The following is a 27,267-nucleotide window of genomic DNA, read 5'->3' as shown; positions in this document are numbered from 1 at the left end:
AGCAGCTACTATGCAAGAGACTCACAGACATCATGTTAGGGGTTCTCAACGATTGTTTATTTCAAATCCTGTGCGCGCCCCTTTAAGGGCAACATGAGCTCTGCCTCTGCATGGGTGGTGATGTCATAACGTCTGCCTGAGGCGCGCACTGGGTTAAAGTCATGAGGCAAGGAGGTACCCGGCGGTGCCATCTTCTTGTGGCTGCCCTGCCACGCGGTGGTACAAGCGGGGCCAGTTTGCCACGAGTATGTGCGCCGCCACACAACCCCCCCCCCAGAACCGGCTTATGCGTCCCGCCACCTTCAGGCAGTCTACTGTAAAGAGTTCACTCTTACACCTGATATCCAATATGAAGGTTTTGCCGGACCGCTGGAGAACTCAGTATGGGCCTTCATAAGGGCACTGCAAGGGCGGAGTATGCGGGGTGCACTGGACAAAGACTTTCGGCAGCACTCAGCTCTTTGGGCAGTCGGGTTAATCGGGTGCCGTGGTGCAGGAGCCAGCGAGGCGAGTTTGTTGTGGAGGTCTGCCAACAGTGTTGGGTGGTCAGTCATGGAAGCTGTTACCAGGCTGAAAAACTCACCAGGTAGTGACAGCGGTGCGCCATACACCAACTCTGCAGACGATACCTGCAGATCCTCCTTTGGAGCCATCCTGATGCCGAGGAGGACCCAGGGCAACTCAGCTGCCTATCCAGAACCGGTGAGGCGAGCCATGAGGGCCGACTTGAGGTGGCGGTGAAACCGCTCCACCAGGCCATTAGCTTGCGGGTGATATGCTGTGGTGTGGTGGAGCTTAACCCTCAGAAGGCTCGCCAACTGAGTCCAGAGGGTGGAGGTGAATGAGCGCCCTTGTCGCTGGTGATGTGTCCCGGGACTCTGAACCTGGTGATCCAGTGGGCGATCAAGGTTCTGGGGCACGTCTCAGCGGAAGTGTCTTTGATGGGGATGGCTTCCAGCCATCTCGTGGTCCAGTCGACCACCATCAGCACTTAGTGCGCCTACCAGTAGGGGTCCCACGATATCAACATGGATGTGCTGGAACCTTTTGATCGCTGGGTCAAACTATTGAATCGGGGCCTTCGTATACCGGTGGACCTTGGAGGCCTGGCACTGTGTGCAGCTCCTGGCCATTTGGGTGACCACCTTCTTGAGCCCATGCCACACAAACTGCTCCACCACCATCTGCACCAATGTTTTGACCGAGGGGTGTGCTAGATCGTGGACCATGCTGAAAGCCCGCGACATCCACTGCGGCGGGACTACCGGGCTCGGCGAACCGGTGGAAATATCGTAGAGCAGCGTGTCCAGGCTGTCTGGCAAATGAATGTCCAGGAGGCGGAGCCAAGTAATGGCAGTATGGAGGGCCTGCATTTCCGGGTCATCCCTCTGTGCCTGCGCCAGCTGAGTGTAGTTTAGGCCGAGTGGGAGGCTGTGGATTGCAGGCTGAGAGAGCGCATCCGCCACGACGTTGTCCCTACCTGCCCTGTGCCAGATGTCGATGGTGAACTCCGAAACGTAGGAGACATGGTGCTGTTGGCGAGCCGACCATGGATCTTTAGCCATCGCAAGGGCCTGAGTGATTGTGATCGGTGAATGTGGTGAATGGCCTGCCCTCCAGGAAGTACCGGAGGTCGAAGGTGCCTGCTAAAGAAAGCCAGAGGGTGCCATTGGCGATCGACCCACTGTTCCAGCATACCCCCAATGGCCCTGGCTGAGGCGTCTATGAGAGCGAGGTGTGGGCCTCTGGGCGAGGTTGGGCCAAAAGTGTGGCACTTGCCAGTGCGTCCTTTGTTGCTGTGAAGGCACCCTCCGCCTCTTCCGACCAAACCAGGACTTTGTCTTTTGCCGTGATCAACGAGAATAATGGCCACATGATGCGGGCCACACCAGGGATGAAGCGATGATAAAAGTTCACCATATCGACAAACTCTTGCAGGCTCTTGAGGGTGGTGGGTTTGGGAAACTGACGTACGACCGCAACTTTTACTGGTGCTGGGGTGGTTCCGGCTGCTGAGATGGTGTGTCCCAGGAACTGCAGCTTCTGCTTACCTAACTGACACTTGGCCACGTTGATCGTGAAGCCAAACTCTGCCAAATGGGCAAACGGTGCGGAGGTGGACCTTGTGCTCCTTGTGGTCACGGCTGGCGATAAGGATGTAATCGAGGTATATAAATGCTGGAAAGTCTGGGCCACATTTTTAAGTCCAAAAGGCATCGCAAGAATTCAAACAGCCCAAGCAGGGTGACGATCGCGGTCTTACCGATGTCCTCAGGATGGACCAGGATCTGATGGAAGACTTTCGAGAAGACCTGGGTGCCGTGGAGGTTTGCTATAAAGTCCTGGATGTGCGGGACTGGATACCTGTCTGGTGTAGTCACGTCATTCACGCACCGATAAATCCCGCAGGATCGCCATCCCCCAGAAGACTTGGGGACCATGTGGAGATGGGAGGCCCAGTGACTGTCGAACTGGCGGATGATCCCCAACTCCTGCAGGCGGAAGAACTCCTCCTTGGCCAGCTGTAGCTTTTCGGGTGGTAGTCGCCTGGCCTTGGTGTGCAGCGGAGGGCCTTGCGTGGAGATATGGTGATAGACCACCCCCCCCCCCCCCCCTGTTGAGGCATGGCGGCAGTGAACTGCAGCTGCAAGATGGTGGGGAACTCATCGAATATGTTGGAATACTCATCCCTGGGAGCGGTGATGGTGGCTATCTCTGGCTTGTGGGCTTCCGTGGCATCGAGGTGGACTGAGTGGAAGGTGCAAGCATTGACTAGTTGTTTGTGCTTCACATCCACCAGCAGTCCACGCACCCTGAGAAAGTCGGCCCCCAATAGCACAGTACCCACTGAGGCCAGCACGAACCTCCAGTGGAACTTGTCTTTCCCAATTTGGATCTGCGCCCTGTGGGTGCTGAAGGTTTTGATGGTGGATGAGTAGGGTGCGGGACTCGAGGGCAGTCAGGGGTAAGACACTCAGTTTCGCTCCAGTCTCGGTGTCCGATAAGGCCGGTGGACTTATCGATCACATGGAGGAGGCTGTTCGCACGGCCATCAACAGCGGCTGGCCGAGTTCTTGCCTTTCCTTGAAAGGTACAGGGCTGTCTGCACTTACGAGCCTGGGCTCCACAGCGGTGGTGGTAGAAGAACCAGGTGGGATGGTGCTCTTCCGGCTTGCACTTGGGGGAGGGCTGTGACTGATTGGTTTCTGGGCGGGTAACCTGGCTTAGGGCAGCCTCATTTTCCTTTTTGGTTTGTCAGAGGGTGTCTGCTTGGGCCGCCACTCGCCGTGGGTCCATGAAGTCCTCGTCTGCCAGCAGCAGCTGAATATCTTTGGGCATCTGCTCCAAGAAGATCTGTTGGAGCAAGAAGCAGGGCTTGTGGTTCTCCGTCAGCGCCAGCATCTCGTCCATCAGGGCTGACGGGGTTCTGTCTCCTCGCCCGTCTAGGTGCAGGAGTCTGGAGACATGCTGTTGTGGGGAGAGGCCAAATATGCCCAGAATGAGGTTTTTGAGGGCAGGGCATTTACCCTCAGCTGGCAGGTTGTGGATGAGGTTGTCCACCCTGGCCACTGTCTCCTCATAGATGTGGTAAAACATCGTGGCGTCCAAAGAAATGTTCCTGAGGTGAAATTGCGCCTTCGCCTGCCTGAACCACATACGTGGGCGATGGGTCCTGAAGGGGGGCAGTTTTATGGCAACAGTGTTGATCTCTGCAGGACCCATGCTGGGAGACCAGAAAAGCGTCTAGGCTCATTGGGGTCACTTAAGTAGCAGCAGCTACTATGCAAGAGACTCACAGCCATCAGTTGGTGGTTCTCAACAACTGTTTAGTTCAAATCCCGCGCGTGCCCCTTTAAGGACAGCGTGAACTCCGCTCCTGCATGGGTGGTGAGGTCATAATGTCTGCCCGAGGCACGCGCTGGGTTAAAGCCACGAGGCAAGGAGGTCACCTGACGGCACCATCTTCTCGTGGCTGTATAAGCGGAGCCGGTTCGCCATGAGTATGTGCGCCGCCACAGCAGTATGCTTTTTTCCAATACTTCTATAGCAGAGCCAATATATCAATGAGACTACTGGCTGTAATTAATTTATACTGAGTTCCTTGGCACAGAAACACTGTTTTACTTAAGATATTCATTTTTGCTTAAAGGATGGCAGCTCATTCTCTGCCTTATTTATTAGGGAACCTGTTGGTGACTTTTAAAAAAATTTATGGATCAGCAAAATCTTGCAACACTCAGCTATGCAGCCTTTCTTTGAATCACATTTCAGTATCTGTTACAGGTGCCTGAAGAGTATATCTCAAGGGAATTGTTTGATACAGTCCAAGTGTACATCATAACAAAGCCAGAGTTGCAGAACAAACTCATTACTGTGTAAGTGATACAGTCACAAATCCTTTATACAATCGTACATATTTTTTATATCACCGTGTCTCTTCACATAGTAGCAGTTGTACAGCCATCTGGAACATGGTTGTGAAAAGTCCAGTGTTACTCTGAAGTTGCTTTGCAACAACAAAAAATGCAGCTGGGGCAGTTAGAATCACAGCAGAAAGAGATGGTTGGGTGGCACAGTTGGCACAGCAGTTAGTGCAATGCCTTTACAGTGCTAGTGATCGGGACTGGGGTACGAATCCCGCCTGTCTGTCTATAAGGAGTTTGTACATTCTGAGGCCTCTGGTTTCCACCCACCATTCGAAGTGTAGATTAATTGGATGTAAATTGGGCAGAATCGTTTCATCGGCTGAAATGGCCTGTTACCATGTTGTATGTCTAAATTTTAAATTTAAAATTCCATTATGATTGTGTCAGCTCTTTAATTAATCCCATATCTCTGCTCTTTCATAATTATTAAAGTTGTTCATTTTCAATTGCCATATATTTCAGCAGATAAGACAGGATCCCAGTTTCAGCTTGAATTTCATGGTTTTAGCTCATATTGGTTGTATAAGGCGATCGGCTAATTTTCTGCTCAACACCTAGAGTGCTGCAAGGAATGTCCTGGAGACTGGTGTTTGGGCCTCCCAGCAACAACCCAAACTTTGTTACCGCACCCCAATCGCCAAACAACAAATCTTTAAGCAAGCAAGTAATAACAGTTTTTAAAAAAACCCGATATCTTTGCTTCTGGCAGGGAAGATGCCAAACGGGGCTTTGACTAAGACTTCTGCATCAATGTCGGGTGTGGTGCTGTCTGCATCGAAGAAGGCATCTTGAGCTCCCAGGCAGAAGTGGGGACCTCTAGCTTTACATTTTTTATTACAATTGTAAAATGTCTGGGAGGGTTATGTTGGGGAGGTGTTGGGACTGAGGGCAGTGTTGGGGACCAGTGGGGAGATGGTCGGGATCGGCCCATTTTTCCGGCCAGAATTTTAAGGTCATCTCTTTTTGTATCTGGCCTATAAGATTACCCTTTTTTGGGGGGGGGGGGGGGGAGGGTATCTTTTGGGTGCTTATCTGCAGAAATATACAGTTCTTATCTCTATCCACTTTGAAATTTATCCTTGATTCTCATTCCAAAACCTTTTTAAGCGCTATAATCGAGGTCATAACAATTCATTACAATGGAACAAAATATCTCCTTGTCTTCAAGAGGACAGAAGTGGAAAGTTTAATTTAATTTAGAGATACAGTACAGGTACACGCCCTTCTGGCCTGCAAACTCTCGCCACCCAAGTACACCCATATAAACATTTAACTTGCTAACACATGTCTTTGGACCATGGCAGACACAGGGAGAATGTTAAAGCTCCTTACAGAACAGCGGTGGATTCAAACCCAGGCTGTAATAGCGTTGCACTAATCATGCCATTCTTTGTATTGCAATCCTTACCAACCCTGCTAGCTGGATATGCTTATGATTGGACTTGAAACTTAATAGGTGTGCATTTTTCTGAGGCTGTTGTGGAAATAAAGGTAAGACTTGCATTTATTTAAAGGCCACAAACAATATAACATCACAAATACAAACAGGAATAAGATCATTGATCCATCATTCATTAATATGGATTTTGAACTAGTGAAGATTATGACTATTCAAATTCCTTGATGCAGTGTGTTCAAAATTTATGAGCAGCCATTTTGAGCAGAATGATGTGTGGGGGGTGGGGGGGGGGGGGTCATTCAGATGTTTTATTTTTCGAACACTACCTTAATGCTGAATGTTTATTTATCTTTTTGAACACTAAATAGTACTGCTATGGACAAGAAGCTGATTGGCTGTCCTGTATGCATAGAACATAAGAAATATGTGAGGAATGCACTGCTCTTCAATTTGGGATTTGTTTGTGATGCAAAAGCCAAGACCTGTTCCTTGGAGCCGATTGTTAAAAAGCTGGCAGGTTATCTCACCACACTGGAGGTAAGGACAAAGCAAGACCAACCTATGCAACTTTCCAGAATCTTCTACTTCATTCTGTCTCGCATCTCAGCAAAGATGTAACCTGGGTGCATTTGAGCAATTTTGCTTGCATAAAATATTTATAACAGCTTTGATTGGAATTGGCATGCATTGGTTTCTCGTGACTGTAGCATTTTATTATATATTTACTGCTAGTGCTGCTTTGTGGCTTAAAGTTTTGAATACTTCAGTGAAGGACAAAAGTTTCCAAAAACCTTGTGCAGGGCTACAGTGCTCCACTTTACCAAGGACACTATGCTCTGAAGGCTGATAAAGTTGCACAGTAAACTTTGTGGATAGGAATGAAAGTACTTACAAATATCTGGAAGGAAAGGCACAATTGTCCTTTGAGCTAGAAAACTTAGTGCTTGAAACTCTGTCCTAAGCTAATTCAATGAAAATCTCAATCCCATCAATGAAGGGTTGGGTGTAAAGTCGGGAGGGGAATCTCATGCCATTGTCATTTTTAAACAATGAATTTTGTGAGGTGATTAGGGTTAGATTAAACTGCATGGTGGGATTCATAATAGCTTTCTTTTTCTAGCTTGAAAGTGGTTTCATCTCCAATGATGACAGCAAGCAGAAACTTGTCCCCCTGATGACTATTATTTTGGAGGATTTGAATGCCCGTGGAGAATGTTCTCTGCCAATAGGTATGTCTGTGCGTACTTGGGTTGTCATTTTGCCTGAAGGTTTTCAGATATGTCCAGGTATAAATTATAAAATGCAGTTATGCCAATTATAAACGTAGAAATTCTAAATTATATCTGGCACCATTTTTGCAATTTCTGATGCCCTGTAGACCCTTCCCATCTACATCCGGGATGCTTTGCATACCCTCCACCATTTCTGACTGCTTCCAGTTCCCTGGCCCTTACAATTTGTGTTTGCATCTCGTCATAAATTAAAAAGTTAATATGTATGTTATACCAAGCCATTTAATTGTTAGTGATGATGAATGTCGAATGCATGGATTTTTTTTCCAATGGTGAAGAAAAAACCCAGCATATCAACCATGATCAGCAACATCAATCAACACTCTGGACCTGCCTCACCAACATCCATGACTTACAGTAAGTCAAAAATGCCAACTGAAAATCAAGGCCTAAAGTTCGGAGAGTTGGAGAGAGACATAACAAATCCATGTCTGTGAAGGGGAGGATATTCCAGTTGGCTTCAGAAATGCTATAATAGTGTGGCTCATCCAATTGTAGTAACTGCAGAGGGTCTCTCTGCTGTCTGCAAGCAGGAAGTCCTCAACTGCCTCCTCTCAGTGACCAAATGGCTGCTCTATAAATAAGGATCTAATCTTCACTGTGTAGAGAATAGGACTAACCATCACATATTGTCTTTATTTACCTCACAAAAGTCTTTGATTCTCTTAAGAAAAACTTGAAGCATCCTTGTATTTAGTTACCCACAGAAATTGATCTCCATCCTCCATCAAGCCATGATCTTAACTAACAACAAACTAATTTCACACCAGCTGCATAGATCAGGGCTGCATAACTGCATCACCACTTTTTGACTTATTGCTGCAATGCTATGCCTCAACTTCAAAAGAGCTTCCAGCAGGAGTGCAGTACAGCAGAGATGGGAAACTGTTCAACTAATATGGTCCCCAGAACCAAAGTTACCCATCAAGGTGAAGTGTGCAAATGATAGTTGAATATGTGCATATGTAGAGGCTGGGGTCAGTTCAATTTGTTCACTGAATTATGCGAGAGAAAGGATCTTAAACATAACATGAAAATTGAGGTCCTTCATCAAGCATATTTCTCTAAACAACATAATCAATTTTTCAGTTTCCATTGCCACCGCAACAGATGCCGGTGTAGACGATGAAAGACACCAGCACAGCTATTCACTTTCTAAAGAACAATTGAAGATAAAGACCTTGGCACAAAACTCAAGATATATCAGGAGACCAGTGGTTTCTGCCCTTTTGTCTGTTTTCAAGGTGCCAATCTAAAGCAGGCACCTCAAAGTACTATAGCGGTGCCATCAATGCTGCCTCCACAAAGCCCTCTAAATCCACTAGCAGGATAAGGGACCAACATCCCCAGTATTGAGGATACACCAATTGCACTAACTTGACTCTGATGGGCTGTGGAGTCACTGGTACATTTTATGCCAGACTCCCAAAACAAAGACCATGGTAAGAGATTGCCAGGTGAACAGAGAATATTATTCAAGTATGTCCTCAAAATTTCCTTGAAAATTTGGAACATTCCTACTAATTTATGGGAATCCTTGGTCTTTGGCCATTCAGAATGGAGGAACGTTTGGAATGGCATGAAGAACCTTGAGTTAACATGTTTTGAAATACACAAAATGATGAAAGGAACAAGCTGCTTCAGCAGCCCCCTTGGTGGACAGACTGCGGTGGAATCAAGCTGTGCTAATCCACATGTGACTGCCTAAATTCAAGTTTATTTATCATCCAACCTGACAAATCAACGTTCTCCAGTCGTCGGTGCAAAACACAACCAGATGTAACACACATATAGACAAGCAAATCTTATACAGAACAAATATTGTTTAATAAATAGTAGAGCTTTGGATGATTAGTGTGAGTAGTTCATTTAGTCATTCAGTAGGAAGAAGCTGTTTCTCAGCATGGTAGTACTGGCTCTGATACTCTTGTATCTCCTGTAAGAGCAGGTGGAGGTAGCAAGTTCTTTTTCTTTAAAAATATTAAAGAATTGGCTGGGTTTTTATGAAATAAATTAGTTGTTCCTGACAACATTCTTCCTGGTACCATCTTACAAATTGTACAAATTGGTGTGAACCATGAGACCTGAACTGTACTCGGTAAACTCGTGGCATGTCATGTACTTAATTCTACCATTGCTATCCAGCATAGAGCACCTTGGTTTTATGAGGAATGCAGGATAACATTATCAGTGACACTGCCAATGTACTTCATAACATGCCAACCTGGTGAAGCTACAACAGTCAATAAACACACTAAATAGCAAAAGTAGCATGATGTACTGGGCAAAGAGACAAATCAAAGTCCTGTCAACTCCAGTCATGAACGGTGTTCTCCATGTATTCACTTCATTGAAGTAGGAGCTTTCGGATTCATCCCAGTCCTCAGTGATGATGACCCTGCCTAGGAGGTGTTTATAAAGGATGAGGCTGAAGCACTTCCATTCACCATCAGCCAGGAGAGCATCTTCCTGAGATTTCATATAAGCCTCAAGAATATCATCCCATCAAGGGCAAAGTAGACAGTTTGACTTGCACTCCATTCAAACGTTAAGCATTTGCTCCCTCCAGTGCACCATGGCAGCAGTGTTTGCCATGTATAAGTTGCACAGTAACATTTTTTATAGTATCTATAAAAGCACCTTCCCTCGAGAGGGATAAGAGCAACAAGTGGGTGGAAAGGCCACTGCTGACAAGTCGCATACGATCTTGATTTTGACATATTTGGAAGCCTTTATCATCAGTAAAGCAAACTTCTACAGTTCCCTACCAATAACACTAGAAGCCTACAGCAGTTCAACATGGTAGCTCACTGTCACTGAATCAAGGGAGATTCACGCTAAGCAATAAACTTCCACAAGTGAGAGTTTGTCTAGGAGTGGAATTCCTTTACCTCATTGATGCAACCTCATGCACCTATGATGAACCTGTGAACTTCATCCACTTTACTGCCAACTTCCACCACGACCTCAAATTCACTTGATCCATCTCCAACATTGATTACATATATCTTTGCCTCCTCTGGATGCTGCAGGACCAGCTGAGTTTCTCCAGAACTTTTGTGTATTTACTTATGCTACTTCAGTATCTTGTTTTAAAATATTACCATTGATTTTCTTTTACTGTTGTTTGCAATGTTGATTGGTAATCCATTGGTATTAACTTATGATGTGGTGTTGGGATGGTCACTTGCCATAGTTGTTTCAATAGTAGTATAATTCATGTCATTTCTGTTGTATGGTTTCTTGTGTACTAGCGATATGATGATTAATGTGATACAATTTTTGTCATAATTTATTTCCACATTATTCTTTATGCATATTGCTATGATAGCTGTGTCTTCAGGTTTTTACAGTAAATGTGATGGTTACCTACCAATAAAGATCAAGTAGATTTTAAAAAGTACTTGAAAGCACACTTTCATTATTAATCCTTGAATATGTTGTTTCTCTTCCATTCTTGGTTTGTGAGCATTTCTAACAGTCTCTTCTTTTATTGACTGGTTTCCTTGAAGAGACTGGTTCTTGCAATACAACTTGATTAATGCTCATTTTTCTTTTTTCCTTACTTGGCTGCATACTTATTCAAACATATTGACATATATATCAATGACCCCTTCCGGTTGAATGGTGTATGCATTCGGAGTTTAGTCCCAAGCAAGCAAGGAAGGATGGGACTTTGGAATCAATTCTTGAAAGTAAATTGGCTTTTGAAATTGAGTTCCAATCCATCTAGGTAAAGTGACAGACAGTACAATGTTTTGAGAAGTTTGTGGTGTGTTGTGCTTGCAGATGAATCCAACACCATTCACCTAAAGGTGATTGCACAGCGGAGGGACCAGCCTGTGGTCCAGGAGTATGATGTGCCAGTATTCACTGAGTGTAAAGAGGATTTTATCAAAATTCACTGGGACCTGACTACGCAGCAGGTGAGTGAAGAGTGACAAGAAAAACAGAGGATTTAGTTTATTTAGTCTGCCAATGTAGTATTGTAATTTTTATTATCTTATGTTTAATCTTTTTACTGTAGCTTTCTATTATTCATGTTATAAAAATTTTAAATAAAGTTTTAAAAAAAAAAAGAAAAACAGAGGTAAAAAGCACATGCTTCTCCATGAAACAATTTGGACAGAGGAGGGGCATCTGGAGTAGCAGCTCTCCCTGTAGATTCCAATGTTGATGCACTGTATTAAGAGTGCTAATCAGCCAAAGCAGCAATTGAAGCTAACACCTAGAATACCTGCCACTTGAGAGAAAAAGAAAACATTTGATCATTGGAGCCAGAATGAGACCCTCAGGACTGATCCCCAATATCTAGGTTAGGAAAAAGATTGGAGACGATTGTGCTGTAGATTCATGGCATCAGATAGTGTGACCTAATGGAGGCAAATCCCACTGAATACATTCAGGACAGAATCAGTCCATTTGATCCCGTCATTCCATGCTAATGCTCCATTCAAATCTTTAATCCCGTCTCAACTAACATCGTTATCTCTACATTCACTCTTGCAGGCTATTTCTTTCCCTCATATGTAGTGAGCTCTAGGTTCTCATCCCAATCTGGTTATAGAAATTCCCTATTTATTATGATTATCTTAAGTTAATGTCAATTAGTTGAACTCTTTCCCACAAATGGAAACCATGTTGAAGGAAAAAGTTTATAATTTCATAGTCTCATCAAATTACTTCAGCTGGTTCATTCCTTTGGTGTAACCTTCTTGGTATAGTCTTAATTTTATAACTTTCATCTTCCCAGTGCCTCTGTGCACTTTGTTTTTTTTAAAAACTAAATTTCAATAATCTTACCTTAAATTTTCTACTTCAAAATGTAAATCTGGAATATTAAATTAAATTACAAGAGTAGGGATAAGTAAAAGATTAGACTAGCAGACTAAGCACACAAAATTGCTTTTATGTACAAAAACCAAGACGTGCCACATGTCCTTTCCAGCCTAGCTCAATTTCAGTGTGGTCAGCTGAAGCTATGTTATTTACCTTGTTATTGTGTGGGGGGCTTGTCAGGGGAAACACTGTGATTATTTTTTTCCTCTAAAAGAGGATAAAGAAGCAGCTATTTCATGAGACAATGAGAAAGACTTCTCAGGTGGAGAATCCCTGGCCACAAACTAAGTTATAGTTTTGGAAAATTGCAGTACACTGGCATTAAGGCCAAAATTTAGATCGGTTGTGATTTTACTGGCCAGCAAAGCAGGCTTGAGGAGCATTTTTATGCCTTCCTAATGGTGCTGCCTTTGAGGACTTAGGCTGGTGTGTCCCATATCATGCCAGCTAATATCAATGAATCTGTTGATTTGCATTGTGATGCCACTGACCAGTTGATGTAATTGGAATTGTAATATATGTGTGCATCTCCCCCCACCCCACCCCCCGAAATGACAGTGGTGTCTGCGTCAATCATTCCCATATGACAGCAAGTTCAACATTCTTGCCAATCTCTGTGTGAGTCTAAGTAGGGGCCCTAGGTGCCACAAACCATTTAAGGCATGCTTATTGTCATCTGATTGCACAAGTGCAACCCAACGAAGTAGCATACTTTGGACCTTGGTGATAAATGGAGACATAAAACCAGACGTACAGACCAACAATGCATAGGCAAGGCAAGTATTTGTATATCCAAATAAATATTGTTTCATAAATATGAGAATCTTGTGTGGTTGGTGTGAGCAGTTCCTTTGGTTGTTCAGCATTCTCACTGTCCAATGGAAGAAGCAAGAAGCTGTTTCTCAGCCTGGTGGTGCTGGCTCTGATACTTTGCTATCTCTTTCCCAACAGAATTAAATGATGGGAAGATTAACAAGATTAAATGATGGTGGCTGGTAGGCTTGCTCTCTTCAGTCTTTTCAGGAAGCTGAGTCGCTGTCACTCATTCCTGACAAGTGAGGTGATGTGTGTCCATCATTGGTCACGAGTTAAGTAAACTCCTAGAAAATTGGTGTTCTCCACTCTCTCCACTACAGTTAGGTGGTTACCTTTGCATCATACCACAAGCTGTTTCACCTCTGTAGTGTGACTCTTTGTTGTTGCTGATGAGGCTGACTACTATTGTGTCATCTTCAAATTTGATGACCCTGTTGGAGCTGGATCTGGCGATGCAGATATGGGTCAGTAGAGTGAACAGCAGCGGGCTGAGCACACAGCGCTGAGGTGCTCCAGTGCTCAGTGTGACAGTGCTCAATGTTCTGCTACCAACCCGAACAGACTGTGATTTTTCTGTTAGGAAGTCCAGAATCCAGTTACAGAGAGGGGTGTTGAGTCCCAGCAAGGACAGCTTCTCCACCAAGCCTCTGGGGAATGATTGTATTAAATGCCAAGCTGGTTAATGAACAACAGCCTGGCATGTGAGGCGTGGTAAAACCTTGTTTTCTTTTCACCTCACGTCATGCAAATATTTTGTTTTTTATGTTGTCGGGAAGAGAAAAGTACAGAAGAATCCAAAACTTGACTGCTTCACAGGAAAGAGGGCTCATAAACTTGAGCAATGTCCTAGAGGGGCCGTAGTTGGAAAAAAAAAGTTGAGAATGGCTGTAATGGAGTAATTTTGTGAGGCAGTACATTCTGAAGTCACTCAGGACATGTCTGAAATGGCAGTGTTTGCCATTAAACAGTTGTGTCTTCAATTTTGCATTATGATTTGACGTTTACTTTTTCAGATTCTGCCATATATTGATGGATTTCGGCACATCCAGAAAATCTCTGCAGAAGCAGATGTAGAATTGAACCTGGTGCGGATTGCAGTGCAAAATTTACTGTGAGTGGGGAAAGGGGCAATGAGTTTTGTGCAGATTATTTTCATTTTACTTTCACCTTGTGGTTTGTTGACTAGTTGGCTGAATAGAGCTTTTAAAAGCAAAATTCTTTTCATTTAATGAACAGGTCATTTCTCCTGTTCAAGTCTGTCTATTCCTATCACCTTTCTGTGATAGGTTTGACTGAATAGATCAAGAGGGAGGTGTCAGGGCTGTTTATTTTAAAGTATTCAGTATTAGCCCAAAGGCATTATATACCATTAATTTGATAGTGTGGTTTTATATACTATCCACATTATCTGCCCAACCATTACAAGTTTCAAATAGAGAGTAAATCTTCCTTTATATTAGTGCTAAAGATGGTAAGTTAGTTAAAAAGTAATGCATTGTCTACACTGACCAATCAAGTATTTTCATAGCAAGTTCAGAAGGTTAAAAATTAAGTTTCCTCATTACTACCTCTTCATTCTTATGTTCTGTCTATCCTGGGTGAGATACAAAATCCATCTACTCAGTCTTCAGTCGACTGAAGTTCTTGCAAAACAAGGCCACCACATTCATTTTTCTAAAACTCAGTGCCTCAGAGTTTTCCTCCAAGATATCCCAGGGAGTTGCATTTACTTGCAAATTTAATTTAAAATCAGCATCAGCTCAAGTGATTATAGGGAGCACTTGCAAATACCACTGACCCTTGACTTGGAGCAACATCCAGGAAGGCACTGAGCTCCACAAGTTCATCTGAAAGCACATTTAGGCCATGGATAAATAGCGCAAAGAACTCACAATGTTTTAAACTACTCGGCTGCCTTATCAGGTGCGCCATCTGTAGAAAAACCTACAAGCCCTCTCTAGATCTAAACAGCCTCCTCAAAAGTGACAGGCAAGAGTAGGCGATTAGAAGACAAAGGCTGCCAGTGGTGGAATCTGATAAGTAGAGGTGAGAATGGTCATCTAAAGAGAGACCATTGGAGCTGAAGGGTGTGGTGTGAGAAGAGAGGGAGCAGAATTATCCATCTACCCCTTCCTGTGTCTTTCCACCTTCTGCAGGGATCGGTCTCTGCATGATTCCCTTGTCTGCTCATCCATCCCCGGTCACCTCTCCGTTCTCCGGTACTTTTCCCTTGATCCACAGGAAGTGTAAAACTTGCTTTTGTATCGCCTCCCTCACCACCAGCCAGGTCCAAAACAGCCCTTGCATATGAAACAAAGATTCACATGCACCTCCTCTAACCTCATCTACTGCATTCAGTGCTCCCAATGTGGCTTCCTCTACATTGACGAGACCACATGCAGACATGGGGATCAGTTTGCAGAGCAAATTGACAATCCTGAGGTCCCAGTTGCTGCCATTTCACCTCCCCTTCCCATTCCCACACTGACCTGTCTCTCCTGGGCCTTCGCCACACTCAGAGTGAGGCCCAATGTAAACTAGAGAAACAATACCTCGTATAGCATCTGGACAGTTTACAACCCAATGAACATAGAATTTTCTAATTTCAGATGAGAGTTCCGTCTCTCTTTACCCCTTTCTGCTCTCCTCCTTCCTACCCGTTTTTGTCCTCTTCACCCAACCACCCATTTTCTTTCCCTTCTCTTTGCTTCCATCCCCACTCACATCTCTGCACTAGATCCCTCTGCTTTCTCCTCTCCCCTGCCCTCCTCCCCCACAACCCCTCTCCCCACTTTCTTTGGTTCCATTTGGTTTCCCTTTCTACCACCATTCTTACCTTTTCACATCAGATTCTAACATGGCAGTCTTTATCTTCTAAATCACCCACTATATCCTGTTAATAACGCATCTTACTCCATCTGACCTGTTTGCTTTTCTTGCCTCTCTCTCCTTTTGTCTGGCATCTGCCAATCCTCTGCCTGGTTTTCTAATCCCGTGTGGGGACCTGTTTCACCCCTCCCACCCATCCTCCTTGCACTGGTCTCTGAACTAACTTTCAGACAAGATAAAGATTTTTAGCTTGAAACATTGACTATTCTGTTTCTTTCACTGCTATTTAACCCGTTGAGTTCCTCTAGCAGATTGTGTTAGGCCTAAATTGGATCTGTTTAGTCTCACCTTAAAGCTGCAGTTTACCCAGGATGTACCTTATTTTACACGTACTCTTAAGGCTAGAATTTCTTAAATGTGACTTGCACTTTGAATATGTTATTCCGCAGGTACTATGGAGTTGTGACTTTAGTCCCTATTTTCCAGGTAAGGGCACAGCATATTGTTTGATCATGCATATTCTTAAACTGTACCATGAGATAGCTTCTTTGCCTGCTTCTCGTTCAGCCTTAATGAAGAATAAAACCCTTGTATGGAACTATAGTAGACTAGAGCACGGAAACAGACCCTTTGACCCACCTAGTCTGTGCTAAATTATTATTTTGCATAGTCCCAATGACCTGCACCCAGACCATAACCCACCCATCCATGTATCAACCCAAATTTTTCTTTAAAATTGAGCACACATTCACCACTTCAGCTGGCAGCTCCTTACACACCTTCACCACTCTGTGTGAAGTTCACCCTTAACCCACGTCCTCGAGTTCATGTTTTACTTAACCACCGTGGAAAAAGCCTGCTTGCTTTAAATTATACCCCTCAGAATTTTGTATACCACTATCAAATCTCCCCTCGTTCTTCTACAGTCCAAGAAATAAAGTTCTAACCTGTTTAACATTTCCCTGTAGCACAGTTCTTCATGTCCCAGCAACATCCTTGTAAACCTTCTCTGCACTCTTTCAGTCTTAATGATATCTTTCCTGAAGGTAGATGACCAAAACTGCATACACTGCTCCAAATTTGGCCTCACCAAAGTCTTGTACCATAACATCCCAACTCCTATACTCAGTTCTTTGATTTATGAAGCCCACTGTATCAAAGCTCTCTTTACAACTCCATCTACTTGTGACCCCACTTTCAGGGAATTATGTATCTATATTCCCAGATCCGTCTGTCCTACTGCACTCCTCAGTGCCCTACCTTTTACCATGTATGTCCCAATTAACAACACCTCCTACTTGTCTGCATTAAATTTCATCTGCCATTTTGCAGCCCATTTTTCTAGCTGGTCCAGATCCCACTGAAGGCTTTGAAAGCCTTTCTCGCCACACCTCCAATTTTTGTGTCAATGTTTTTCTTGAGCATGCTAGAATTATATTCATCTTCACAGCTCCTGCTGCAGTTTAACTATCTCCTGTTCCTTTCCTTCTGTAGTATTCAAATGTGTACTGCTCTACTCCCAAGGTGCAAGATGTAGTGGATGACAAGCCCTTGCAGGAGGAATGCCTGGCATATGTCACTAAGACAGGTATGGTGAATGCTCCTATTTAATAAAAGGGCATTGAAAATCAAATGGTGTTTTGCTGTTTGCATCATTGCATTTAATCTTAACATCTAGATCATCCATTCTCAATGGGGGCCACAACACATTTAAGGGGGGGAGGGGGCACAAATTGAAATCATAAAATATTTTTGAATGTTTTGTATGTAGTTAATAGGAGAGAAGTACAGAAGAAATCAACTAAACATGACTGCTTCACAGGGAAGGCGACCCATAAACTTGGAGCAGTCCTAAGGGGGGCCATAGTCAAAAAAAGGTTGAGAATAGTTGATCTAGATTCATACAGTTGGACTTGTTTATGGGTTTCAGTTACAAAGATGCACAGTGAAAAGCCGTAATCTGGTTTAATCCAGACATGCATTCCTGCTGTTGGTAATACTGATCGTGGGGAAGCCAAAAAAAAAAATTCAAATAAAACGTGAATGTCTCCTAAATCTTGTTACACCATTTGAACATATCATATGAGAATAATTGGACTCATTAAATATCTCAAAATAATTCACTTGCCACACTGGAGGGCCATCCAGATCCATGCTGTGCCCATTTTATACTGTCCCCATTTGAGTTGTTACTGGATCAAAATCCTAAATCTAACAGACTGTCCCTCATTGGTTGTTCTGCCTCCATGTTTAGCAGCAATAAACACAGAGGTGTTAATGTATTTTCCAAATGATACATCTTTTAAAATTGAAACCAACAAGTTGATTCTCTGATAACCCTTACCATCTTGGTAAGTTTCCAGCTGTCAGAAATTCTAAACCTCTTGTTTATTAAATGTAATTAATTTTGCTTGCTGTAGTACTGGTTCCAGACATCCTGTGGTTACGTTTGCATCATGCTACAGGCATAGATTGTTGTCTCACCATTCCATAGTCCCAACTGCCAACTAATCCAAAGGGGCATTATTTGAAGTATTTGACAGTGGAGAACTCAATCCAGTTCACAAAGGTATTTTATGAAGCACATTATGGTCAAATAAGAGGTGTGAAGATTTGACGATGGGATTCAAAGAATGTAGGTCTAGAGAAGGTTAGTTAGAGATGGGCCTGATTTGGAAAGATTTAAACACTGATGAGAATTTTAAATTGCATCACCAATCATTACTGCAACCAAACATTATCTACAGCCATTGCTTGAGTGGCTGCGTTCTTCCAGCATTTTGTATTCTTGTTTCAGATTTCAGCATCTGCAATCTGAATCATTTCCTTTGGGTTATTCAGATTTGTAGGCAGAGATTCCATTGCACCAGTCAAGGATAACAGTGTTTCATTGTTGTTTGACAATGCAATTAAATCCACATTTTTCACCAGTTGCTCAACATTTCAGAAGTACTTAATTTGCTGTAAAGTTGTGGAACTTGAGATGTGAAAATGGCCCTATGTGTACACATTCAATATTCATTGTATTGCCATGTACACAAGATGCACAAAAATCTTTCTTGGTTTGCCCTTGGATGCCTTTGTAGTTGCACATGTTCCATCCTGGACCCAAATGGCACCTCCTCGACTCATGGATTAGGATCCCCGAAACACTGGGAAGCCAAGGCCATTCAGGAGCCCTGCATGCTATCACACCTTCACAAACTCTGGCCCTAATTTCCTGGTTCCCGGAAGCTGCAGCCTAGTGAGAGGCCTTCAGTTACTGAGCCCAAGCCGGAGACTGCCAAAACAACTGTGTTTGGGTGCTTGCACTCCACCCAGCAATCCAGTGGGACTAGCCGAGGCCTGCCCAACCTGGTCCATAGAACATGGTAGATCCATAGAACACTCCTTTAGGTTGGCTTCGCGGACGAAGATTTATGGAGGGGTAATGTCCACGTCAGCTGCAGGCTCGTTTGTGGCTGACAAGTCCGATGCGGGACAGGCAGACACGGTTGCAGACAGAAAAGGCCCTTCGGCCTATCCAGTCTGTCAAAGTATTACTCTGCTATTATCGACCTGCACCCGGACCCCTCTAATCCATGTACCTGTCCAATGTTAAAATTGAGCCTGCATTCAGCCCTTTAACTGGCAGCTCATTTCATACTGTCATCACTGTGTGTGAAGAAATTCCTTTGAAACACTTCCATTTCATCGCCTAGTTGTTGTTTAATTTAACCTCAGTAGAAAAAGCCTGCTGGCATTTTCTCTATCTAAACCCCTCATAATTTTGTATACTTCCATCAAATCTTCCCTTTCTTCTTCCTCCAGGGAATAAAGCCTTAACCTATAACTCAGTTCCTCAAGTCTTGGCAACGTCCTTATAAATCAATACACTCTTTCATTCTTATTGGTAACTTTCCTGAAGTTACTGCACACCGTACTACAAAGTTTGCCTCATCAATGTCTTGTACAACATCACCATAGCATCCCAATGGAGCCATCACTGAGTCTTCCTCTCTTCGAAGCTCCTCCTCCTTGTTGGGGGGCGGGGGGGTGGGGTTGATCTACTACTCAGGTACTCTGCACCAATCTGATCCATCCTCAGTGCTTGCAATCCTCAATGCCCGGCTCCTGAATATGGGGCCTACTATCATGGATTGCCATTCACCAAGGATAATCGGAGCTCTTGAGGAACAGGTTAGATTCTTCAGAAGTGGGAGGTGTTAATTGCTCCCTTTGTCCATAGGACATAAACGTGCCAGTCTGCGAGATGTCTTCCAGCTATACTGTGGGCTCAGCCCTGGCACAACAGCTCGAGATCTCTGTTCCCGCTATGCTCAGCAACTTCAACATGTCGATGAGAGGTGAGGTTTTAAACCCAGAGACTTAATTCTCGGGCTCCAGCTCACTGTCACTAACTCAACTTCTTCATTGTGCTGTTTCAGAGTTATTTACTGTATCAAGTAAGTCAATTAAATGAGGATGAAGAGTTCTCCTCACAGGTCTTCCAGTCTTTCATTTATTCTTCAGGTTAATTGGTATTTTATTTGAGCAGCACAGAGTTGTGGACCGGATGGGCCTATTACCGTACTGTATGTCAAAATTTAAGAATGTGTTGTAAAGTGTTGTTGCTCAACACTAATTACCCTAGATTCTTTGGAGCGTAGAAGGTTGAGAGGGGATTTGACAGAAGTATTTAAGATTATGAAAGGGATAGACAGAGTGGATGTGGATAGACTATTTCCGTTAAGAGGAGGAAAGATTAAAACAAGAGGACATGAGTTAAGAATTAAGGGGCAGAGGTTTAGAGGTAACATGAAGGGGAACTTCTTTACTCAGAGAGTGGTAACCGTGTGGAATGAGCTTCCGGGAGAAATAGTGGCGGCGGAGTCAATTGTATTATTTAAGAAAAGGTTGGACAGGTCTATGGATGAGAAGAAGATGGAGGGTTATGGGCATTGTGCACGGAGGTGGGGCTAGAAAGGGGTGTTTGGTTCGGTGCGGACTAGAAGGGCCTAATGGCCTGTTTCCGTGCTGTAATTGTTATGTTATATGTTATGTTAGAGGTGGTGGCTCTTGAGCATCTAGAGGCACTGATGTCACTGTAATGTGTATGTTCAAGATGCAACACAGAAAGATGTTCTTGACAATAAATTAGACCATTTGGCCCATCAAGTCTGCTCTGCTATTGTAATCATAGTTAATATATTTTTCCTCTCAACTCCATTTTCCTGCTTTCTCCCCATAAATTTTCACATCCTTACTAATCAAAAGCCCATCAACCTCCACTTTAAATATATCTAGTGACTTGGCTCCACAGCCATCTGTGGTAACGAATTCTACAGATTCACCACTTGGCTGAAGAAATTTCTCCTCATCTCTGTTCTAAAGGGCACCTTTTTTTCCTGAGGCTGTGCCCTCTGGTCATAGACTCCCACTTTTGGAAACGTCCTCTCCATGTCCACTCTATCTAGGCCTTTATATTTTTGGAATGCTTTGATGAGAAATCCCTTCCCTCCCAAATCCTTTTACCTGCAAGTACAGACTTGGAACCATCTCCTTGTACATTAACCCTCTCATCTTCAGTATCATTCTCATTAACTGCCTCTCATACTTAACACCAGCATATCCTTCCTTAGATATGAGGCCCAAAACTGTTCAGAATACTTCAAATGTGGTCTGACCAACACCTTATAAAGCATCAGTGTTCTATTTTTAATATATTCTAGTCCTCAAAATGAATGCTAACATTACATTTACCTTCCTTGCTACTGACACAACTTGCAAGGTAATTTTTATGGAATCCTCAATCTGTTCCCTTTGGATCTCCATTTTTAAAAATTTTCTCCCATTTAGAAAATATTCCTTCTAGCAAAGTACATAACCTGCACTTTGCTGTATTCCATCTGACATTTCTATGCCCATTCTCTCCCAACCTGTCAAAATTTTTCTGCAGATTCCCTGCTTCCTCAACATTATCTACCCCTCCGTCTATCTTAAGAATTAGAATATATTGTCACGGACGTGCCACGGAATAAAAATATTGTGTGGCAGTATTGCAGGTACAAAATTTTTGTTTTATTGCACTTTTGGCCACAAAGCCATCAATTCTTTTTATTGTCATGTAATGATACAGAAAACGTACTATAACATAAAATTTTCCTTTTGCTTGCTGAAAGGTAGACCAAGAGCCACCATTAACATTGCCCGGCAACCCTTACAGTAAGTGAAAGAGAAGCAAAAGAGAGTCTCTTCAGAGACACTGTGTCCGTGGATTCACCTCCAGTACTCCTGCAGCCACATAAGCCCCTGTTTGATCCAATGGCAAAGCAAGCTCCAGATCCAAACCTCCCGTGTGATCAGGAAGTCTTCAGCACCCGAGGTCCTTCAGGAGCCCTCTTGCCCTCAGCCCCCTCTCGAATCATGGTTCTGATACATGGTTCCTACAAGCAAGTCTCCAGCAGCCTGTATGAGTCTTTTGATGCAAGTTATAAGCAGCTCGCAGCATTTAACGGCATTGACATAAAATCCTTTACAATTATTTACAACGTGAAAAGTAGCAGGCTCAACATTGACCCCTCAAGAACCCCACTGGTTACTGGCAGCTGACCAGAAAAGCCAGTCAGCCTATCTTCTACTCATGCTAATACCTTTCCCATAATACCATGGCCTCTTGTTTTGTATGCAGTACCTTGTCAAGGGCTTTCTGAAAATCCAAGTAAACAATGTCTATTGACTCTCATTTCTCTGTTTTGATTATTCCTCAAAGAATTCCAGCAGATTTGTTAGGTAACTCCTCTGAATGAAACCCTGCTGACTTTGGCCTATTTTATCTTGTGCTTTCAAGTACCCCAAATGTAATCCTTTTTCATGGACTAGAATTTTACCAACCACTGAAGTCAGGCTAATAGGCTTATAAATTTCCTGCCTTTTGCCTCCCTCCCTTAAAGTTTTCCTCATTGACAACAAAGAAGCAGTCAGGATGCACTTGAAGGCACTTCCTGCCTTTGTCTTTTTTATGTTATAAGTTTAGATGATTCTCTGGAAAAATTTTCAGGGAGTGTCTGCTGTGTATCCTGTCAAGGCTGTACACAACAGCCACAATGAATGTGCAGTATAGGAGTGCAGTGCCAGTCACACAGACAGCTGCATTGTGGATGCTGTTAACTGCTTGCATTTAATTGGATAACTGCACTCATCCATCAGGATGGAGAGTTTCCTGTTGAGGTTAAACAGCAGCAGGGAGGCTTTGTGGAGTCAGTTGGAGCATTTTGGCCAGCCTACCTCTTTCTCCTGTATTTAATTTTTTTAAAATTTAGAATAACAGCAAGGTAACAGGCCTTCTGGCTCTGAGCTCACACTGGCCATATTCAACCATGTGACCAGTTAACATACTAACATCTTTGCAGGAAGCTGATTCAGTTTGGTCTGATGAAAGGTCTGATTCGCCGTCTGCACAAGTACCCGGTCAAAGTTAACTGCGATGAGAGGAGCCGATCACCACGTCTATACACTGGTTCCCATAGCTACGATGAGATCTGCTGCAAAACAGGTAACCACCCTGCAAGGGTTCATTCCATCACTACAATCAAAATGGCAAGGTGGCTTGTAGGAATCACACTTTCATGACTGAGATGCATGTTCACGGTCCACATTGCCTCAGTTAGACTTTTAAGATTCATAATATAATTGAGTTGACTGCCCCACATGGGTAGAAATGGAACTAAATTTTTTTATCCTCTTTATATAAACTAATAGCCCAGTCTGAGAATATGGCACAATTTGGAAGGTTTTTTGGATTTCAGAGTTTTTCTCTTGTCAGCCCTATTATATCCAATCACCTTATTCTACCTTCTTTACAAGACACTGGCTTCAATAACTGGCACAGATTGGGTATTAAATGTTTCAAATACCTTTTCATTGGCAACAATTTTGCATCTTTCAAATAATTGGTGGTAAAATTTAATTTGCCTAAAACAATTTTTTTTAGATATTTACAAATTAGAGACTGTTCAATCTCAGATCCCTGATTTTCCTGGAATCCCCGAGATGACATCTTGACACTTTTTTAATATGTACAAACTTCCCATAAAGGCTTAATATCTCTTATTTATGATCATTTGACTGATCAAAGACAAGCCCCGCTAGTTAAAATAAAGAATACCTGGGAGCAGGTGATTTGATTAACACTACTTCCTTTTGTGCACACATCATTTTCTGAAGTTAAAGTGGTCCATAGAACACGTATATCTTAAGTTAAATTGTCTCATTTTATTCAGACATAAATCCTTCATGTGACAAATGTATAATAGGTGATGCTTATTTAGTTCATATGTTCTGGACCTGCCCTAGCTTGGAAGAATTTTGTAAACATGTTTTTCAAACACTTATCGGTAATTCTTAAGTTAAAATTGGAACCTTGGCCTTTAAATGCTCTTTTTGGATCACCTCAAGATGTTGTTGTATTACTGTCTTCAATTCAAAGCCAAATTTTATATTTTGCATCATTGATAGCCAGAGTGCAATGTTGATTAAATGGAAAGATAACACTCCACCTACACATGCACAATGGCTAAGGGATATTGTGTCTTGTTTAACTCTTTTATATATAAAAAAAAAATTGGATATGCTCTCAAGGATTCAAATGTTCAGTTCCAAAAGATATGAGGCCCATTTATGAACTAAAAGCATCACAATTATAGTGAAAATCAGGGCAAAAATGGGCAGATTATTAGAGAAAGATTACTGAGGAAACTAATGGTTGAAATCTCTGGAACTGATGGCATGGCCACAGATTGGTTATGACCTTTAAAAATTCCTTCAATTCGGGAAATATCCCACCAGATTGAAAAAAATGTACCAATAAATGTAATTCCTCTACTTGTGAAAAGAGAGAAATGAAACTGGAGGCCAAATAGCCCAATATTGTCAAAAAATATGGAATTTGTCATCAAGAATGTAGCAAGACATTGAAAAAAATCATGTTACAATAATGTGGCCTTTTCAAAGGAAAATCATGTGGAAAAGCTAAAGTGGATAAAGGGGAACCAGTAGATACATTTGGAATTCTGAAAGATGAGAGATTAGGGGTTTTCCCCGAAGAGAAGGTTGTGAATCTTTAGAAATTTTCTGCCCTGGAGCTCTGTGAAAAACAGGAGATTTTTGGATTAGAGAGTTAGGATGAATAGGAAGGAAAGTGGAGCAGTGGCCTTGATCACATCAATCATTGGTGGAACAGGGATAGGGGTTCTGTGTAGTCTGTTCCTGCTCCCGTCTCCCTGCTGAAGTTTGTATGTGATTCCATGGAATACCACCATTAAATTGCTTCTATTAAGCATTATAGTCAGAGATGAGAAGATAGTCAGAATTGGAAAAAGTGTCATACTATTACATCTGTTGTTAGGGAAAGATGGATGAATATTTGCTCAACATCCTCCTCATGCTATCTCACACAACTTTACTCTTCTGTGAAATGGAACTATGAAATCTTTTGGAGAGCAAATGGGACATTAAACCAGGATTGCAACTGAAAGACACCTCTCAATCCCATCCTCAGTTACAGAAAGGCAGACTATTATCTACTCAAATTAGTCTTGAAATCTGACTTTGATTACAAAACAGCAACACTGATAACTTGCAGCTCTTTGCACCACACTGAAGCTCATATGTTGGAAGGATTTCTTGTTTGTTTTGGAAAATGTACCTGAGTTTTATTTCCTCCAGGAATCAGTTACAAGGAATTGGATGAGAGACTGGAGAATGACTCGAATATCATTGTGTGCTGGAAGTGAGAATGCAAAAGTCACTTAGTATTTGGACTATGCAGTCACGTAAAGGAGATCAGGAGATACCAAACCAAAGAACAGCTTTGCAAGAGGAATACTATAATGCTACTGATGCAGACCTGGGTCATCTCTGCAAGACTGGCACAATCTCCTGACCTCCACTTTGAATGTAAAGATAGGGTGGAGAAGTGTGTGATGCATTTTACCCCTAAATAGCCTGAATCAGGAATGTGACGCATCTTTAAATTGTATAGATGGAGCTGCTGCATTCAACTATTGTGTGCTGCATGTGCATCTTATTTATGAATATCAAAGAGTCACTCTGCTCCCTCTTGATCCTTGTAAGTCTCCTGTTTTTTATGAATCATTTTCTGCTTGCACTCCCAAGTTCATCACTTTTCTGTGCTGAGCTAACCATCTCAACTTACCATCAGTAGGGCAGTGCCTCTGAGTTTGGTAGAATCTCATTTCTAAGGGGTCTGGCCCAACCACCGATCCCTGCTGGATAGGAACAAGCTGTCGGGAATCTCCTTGAAGTTGAATTTCATACCTGGCTACCTGGCTGTCACTGAAGAACAAACTTCAGGTTCACTGCAGGTCTTCAGTGTATATTGAACAAGTCAATGGCTTTAGGAGAATGGAAATGCCCAAGTGCACTTTTAATTGTTTCCAATAAATGGAATTATATCATGGTAGCTAACATCAGTTGTGGAATTTCTTTAATCCTTGTGGCTGCTAAGCAATTAATAATGGATGCTGTCATCTTGGCTCACTCACACCTCCAAGGGTGAGATATTTAAATACCACTGTTGAAATCTGTTAAGACAATGTAGGTTTAGCACATGAGATTCAATGTAGAATGAGTGCCGTAGTTTGTGCAAAGTTAACTCAAGTCTAGTGTGCTTGTTCAAGAAATGTTGAATATTCAGAGCAAGAATTTTTGTAATTAAAAACACATACATTCATCCCTCATCCTTAACTACTTAAAGCACTATCTGGTTTGTGATTTTGTTGCTGTTTTAGAGTCTCAAATTGGCTATCCTTTCATCCATTTATATTTGCCATAGCAGTCAATAGATCAGAGGTATCCTGGACTGCTACCTGCAGTCTCCTGTGTCTCTAGTTTCACCTAATGCCTTGTATAACTGAAACTTAACCACGTTACTTGTGTATTACTTTCCCCTTGCAATGAAGAATTGTATACTGTTATCCTTCCTAGCTATTCACCAAATGTCCTGCAATAGCATCTCCAAAACTCTTTAGAAGGGCAAGAGTCAGGCACATCATTCTGAAAGTCTCATACCAGCTGGCTTGCACATTATATATAGATATATATATCGATCTAGATAGATATATCTATCTAGATCGATATATCTATCTAGATAGATATAGATATATTTATATAGATATAGATATATATCTATCTATCTATATATAGATAGATATAGATATATATCTATCTATATCTAGATATAATGTTGACCCTTTATCATCAGAAGACTGGAGCTCCCTTCTGAAGAGCAACATACCATGCCTTCACACAGACTGGAGCAGTTCCCCATAAATTTATCTGTCAAACATTAGACCACCACCTCAATTTAGGGATGAACGTAAATGCTAGTTGTGCCTGTGGAAAAAAAAGAGTAACAAAAGGCGGGTTTTGCTCCAGAGGGAGTCAGAACATTGGAACCATAATGACTGGAGGATTTGCATAGAGCCCATCTTCACTTGGTTTCCACTCCAAGAAAACATCTGTTACAGATGCTGAACGTTGAGTTATACCCAACTTCAGCTTAGAGGCCTCACTGAAGGTATTCCTAAGCTACAGCAATTTCTTAGGTTTTGAATGAAGTGCCCAGTAGTAAGGCTAGCAGTACCAAAGCAAGCACAAGCCAATA

General features: G+C 42.7%; 2 protein-coding genes across 5 annotated transcripts in view; one reads left to right on the top strand and one right to left on the bottom strand.

Moving 5' to 3' along the window:
* Nucleotides 1-26,069, top strand: part of nprl2 (NPR2 like, GATOR1 complex subunit) — a 31,478-nt gene extending 5,409 nt beyond the window's left edge. Inside the window, exons 2-11 of one of the 4 annotated variants that reach the window (XM_069936814.1) lie at nt 4,285-4,376; nt 6,195-6,363; nt 6,947-7,055; nt 10,908-11,044; nt 13,787-13,884; nt 16,052-16,088; nt 17,127-17,190; nt 19,831-19,948; nt 22,994-23,136; nt 25,308-26,069. In XM_069936814.1, coding sequence (XP_069792915.1) covers nt 4,285-4,376; nt 6,195-6,363; nt 6,947-7,055; nt 10,908-11,044; nt 13,787-13,884; nt 16,052-16,088; nt 17,127-17,190; nt 19,831-19,948; nt 22,994-23,136; nt 25,308-25,375 — 1,035 coding nt within the window. In that variant the 3' untranslated portion in view covers nt 25,376-26,069. The other 3 variants (XM_069936813.1, XM_069936816.1, XM_069936815.1) reach the window with 3 other exon arrangements.
* pcbp4 (poly(rC) binding protein 4) overlaps nt 1-27,267 on the bottom strand; it is a 141,320-nt gene that overhangs the window by 1,078 nt on the left and 112,975 nt on the right. The gene's annotated exons all lie outside the window — the stretch shown is intronic.

The sequence above is a fragment of the Narcine bancroftii genome, chromosome 5 (assembly GCF_036971445.1).
Source record: "Narcine bancroftii isolate sNarBan1 chromosome 5, sNarBan1.hap1, whole genome shotgun sequence".
Lineage (NCBI taxonomy): Eukaryota > Metazoa > Chordata > Chondrichthyes > Torpediniformes > Narcinidae > Narcine > Narcine bancroftii.
This window is presented reverse-complemented; position numbering and strand designations above follow the sequence as displayed.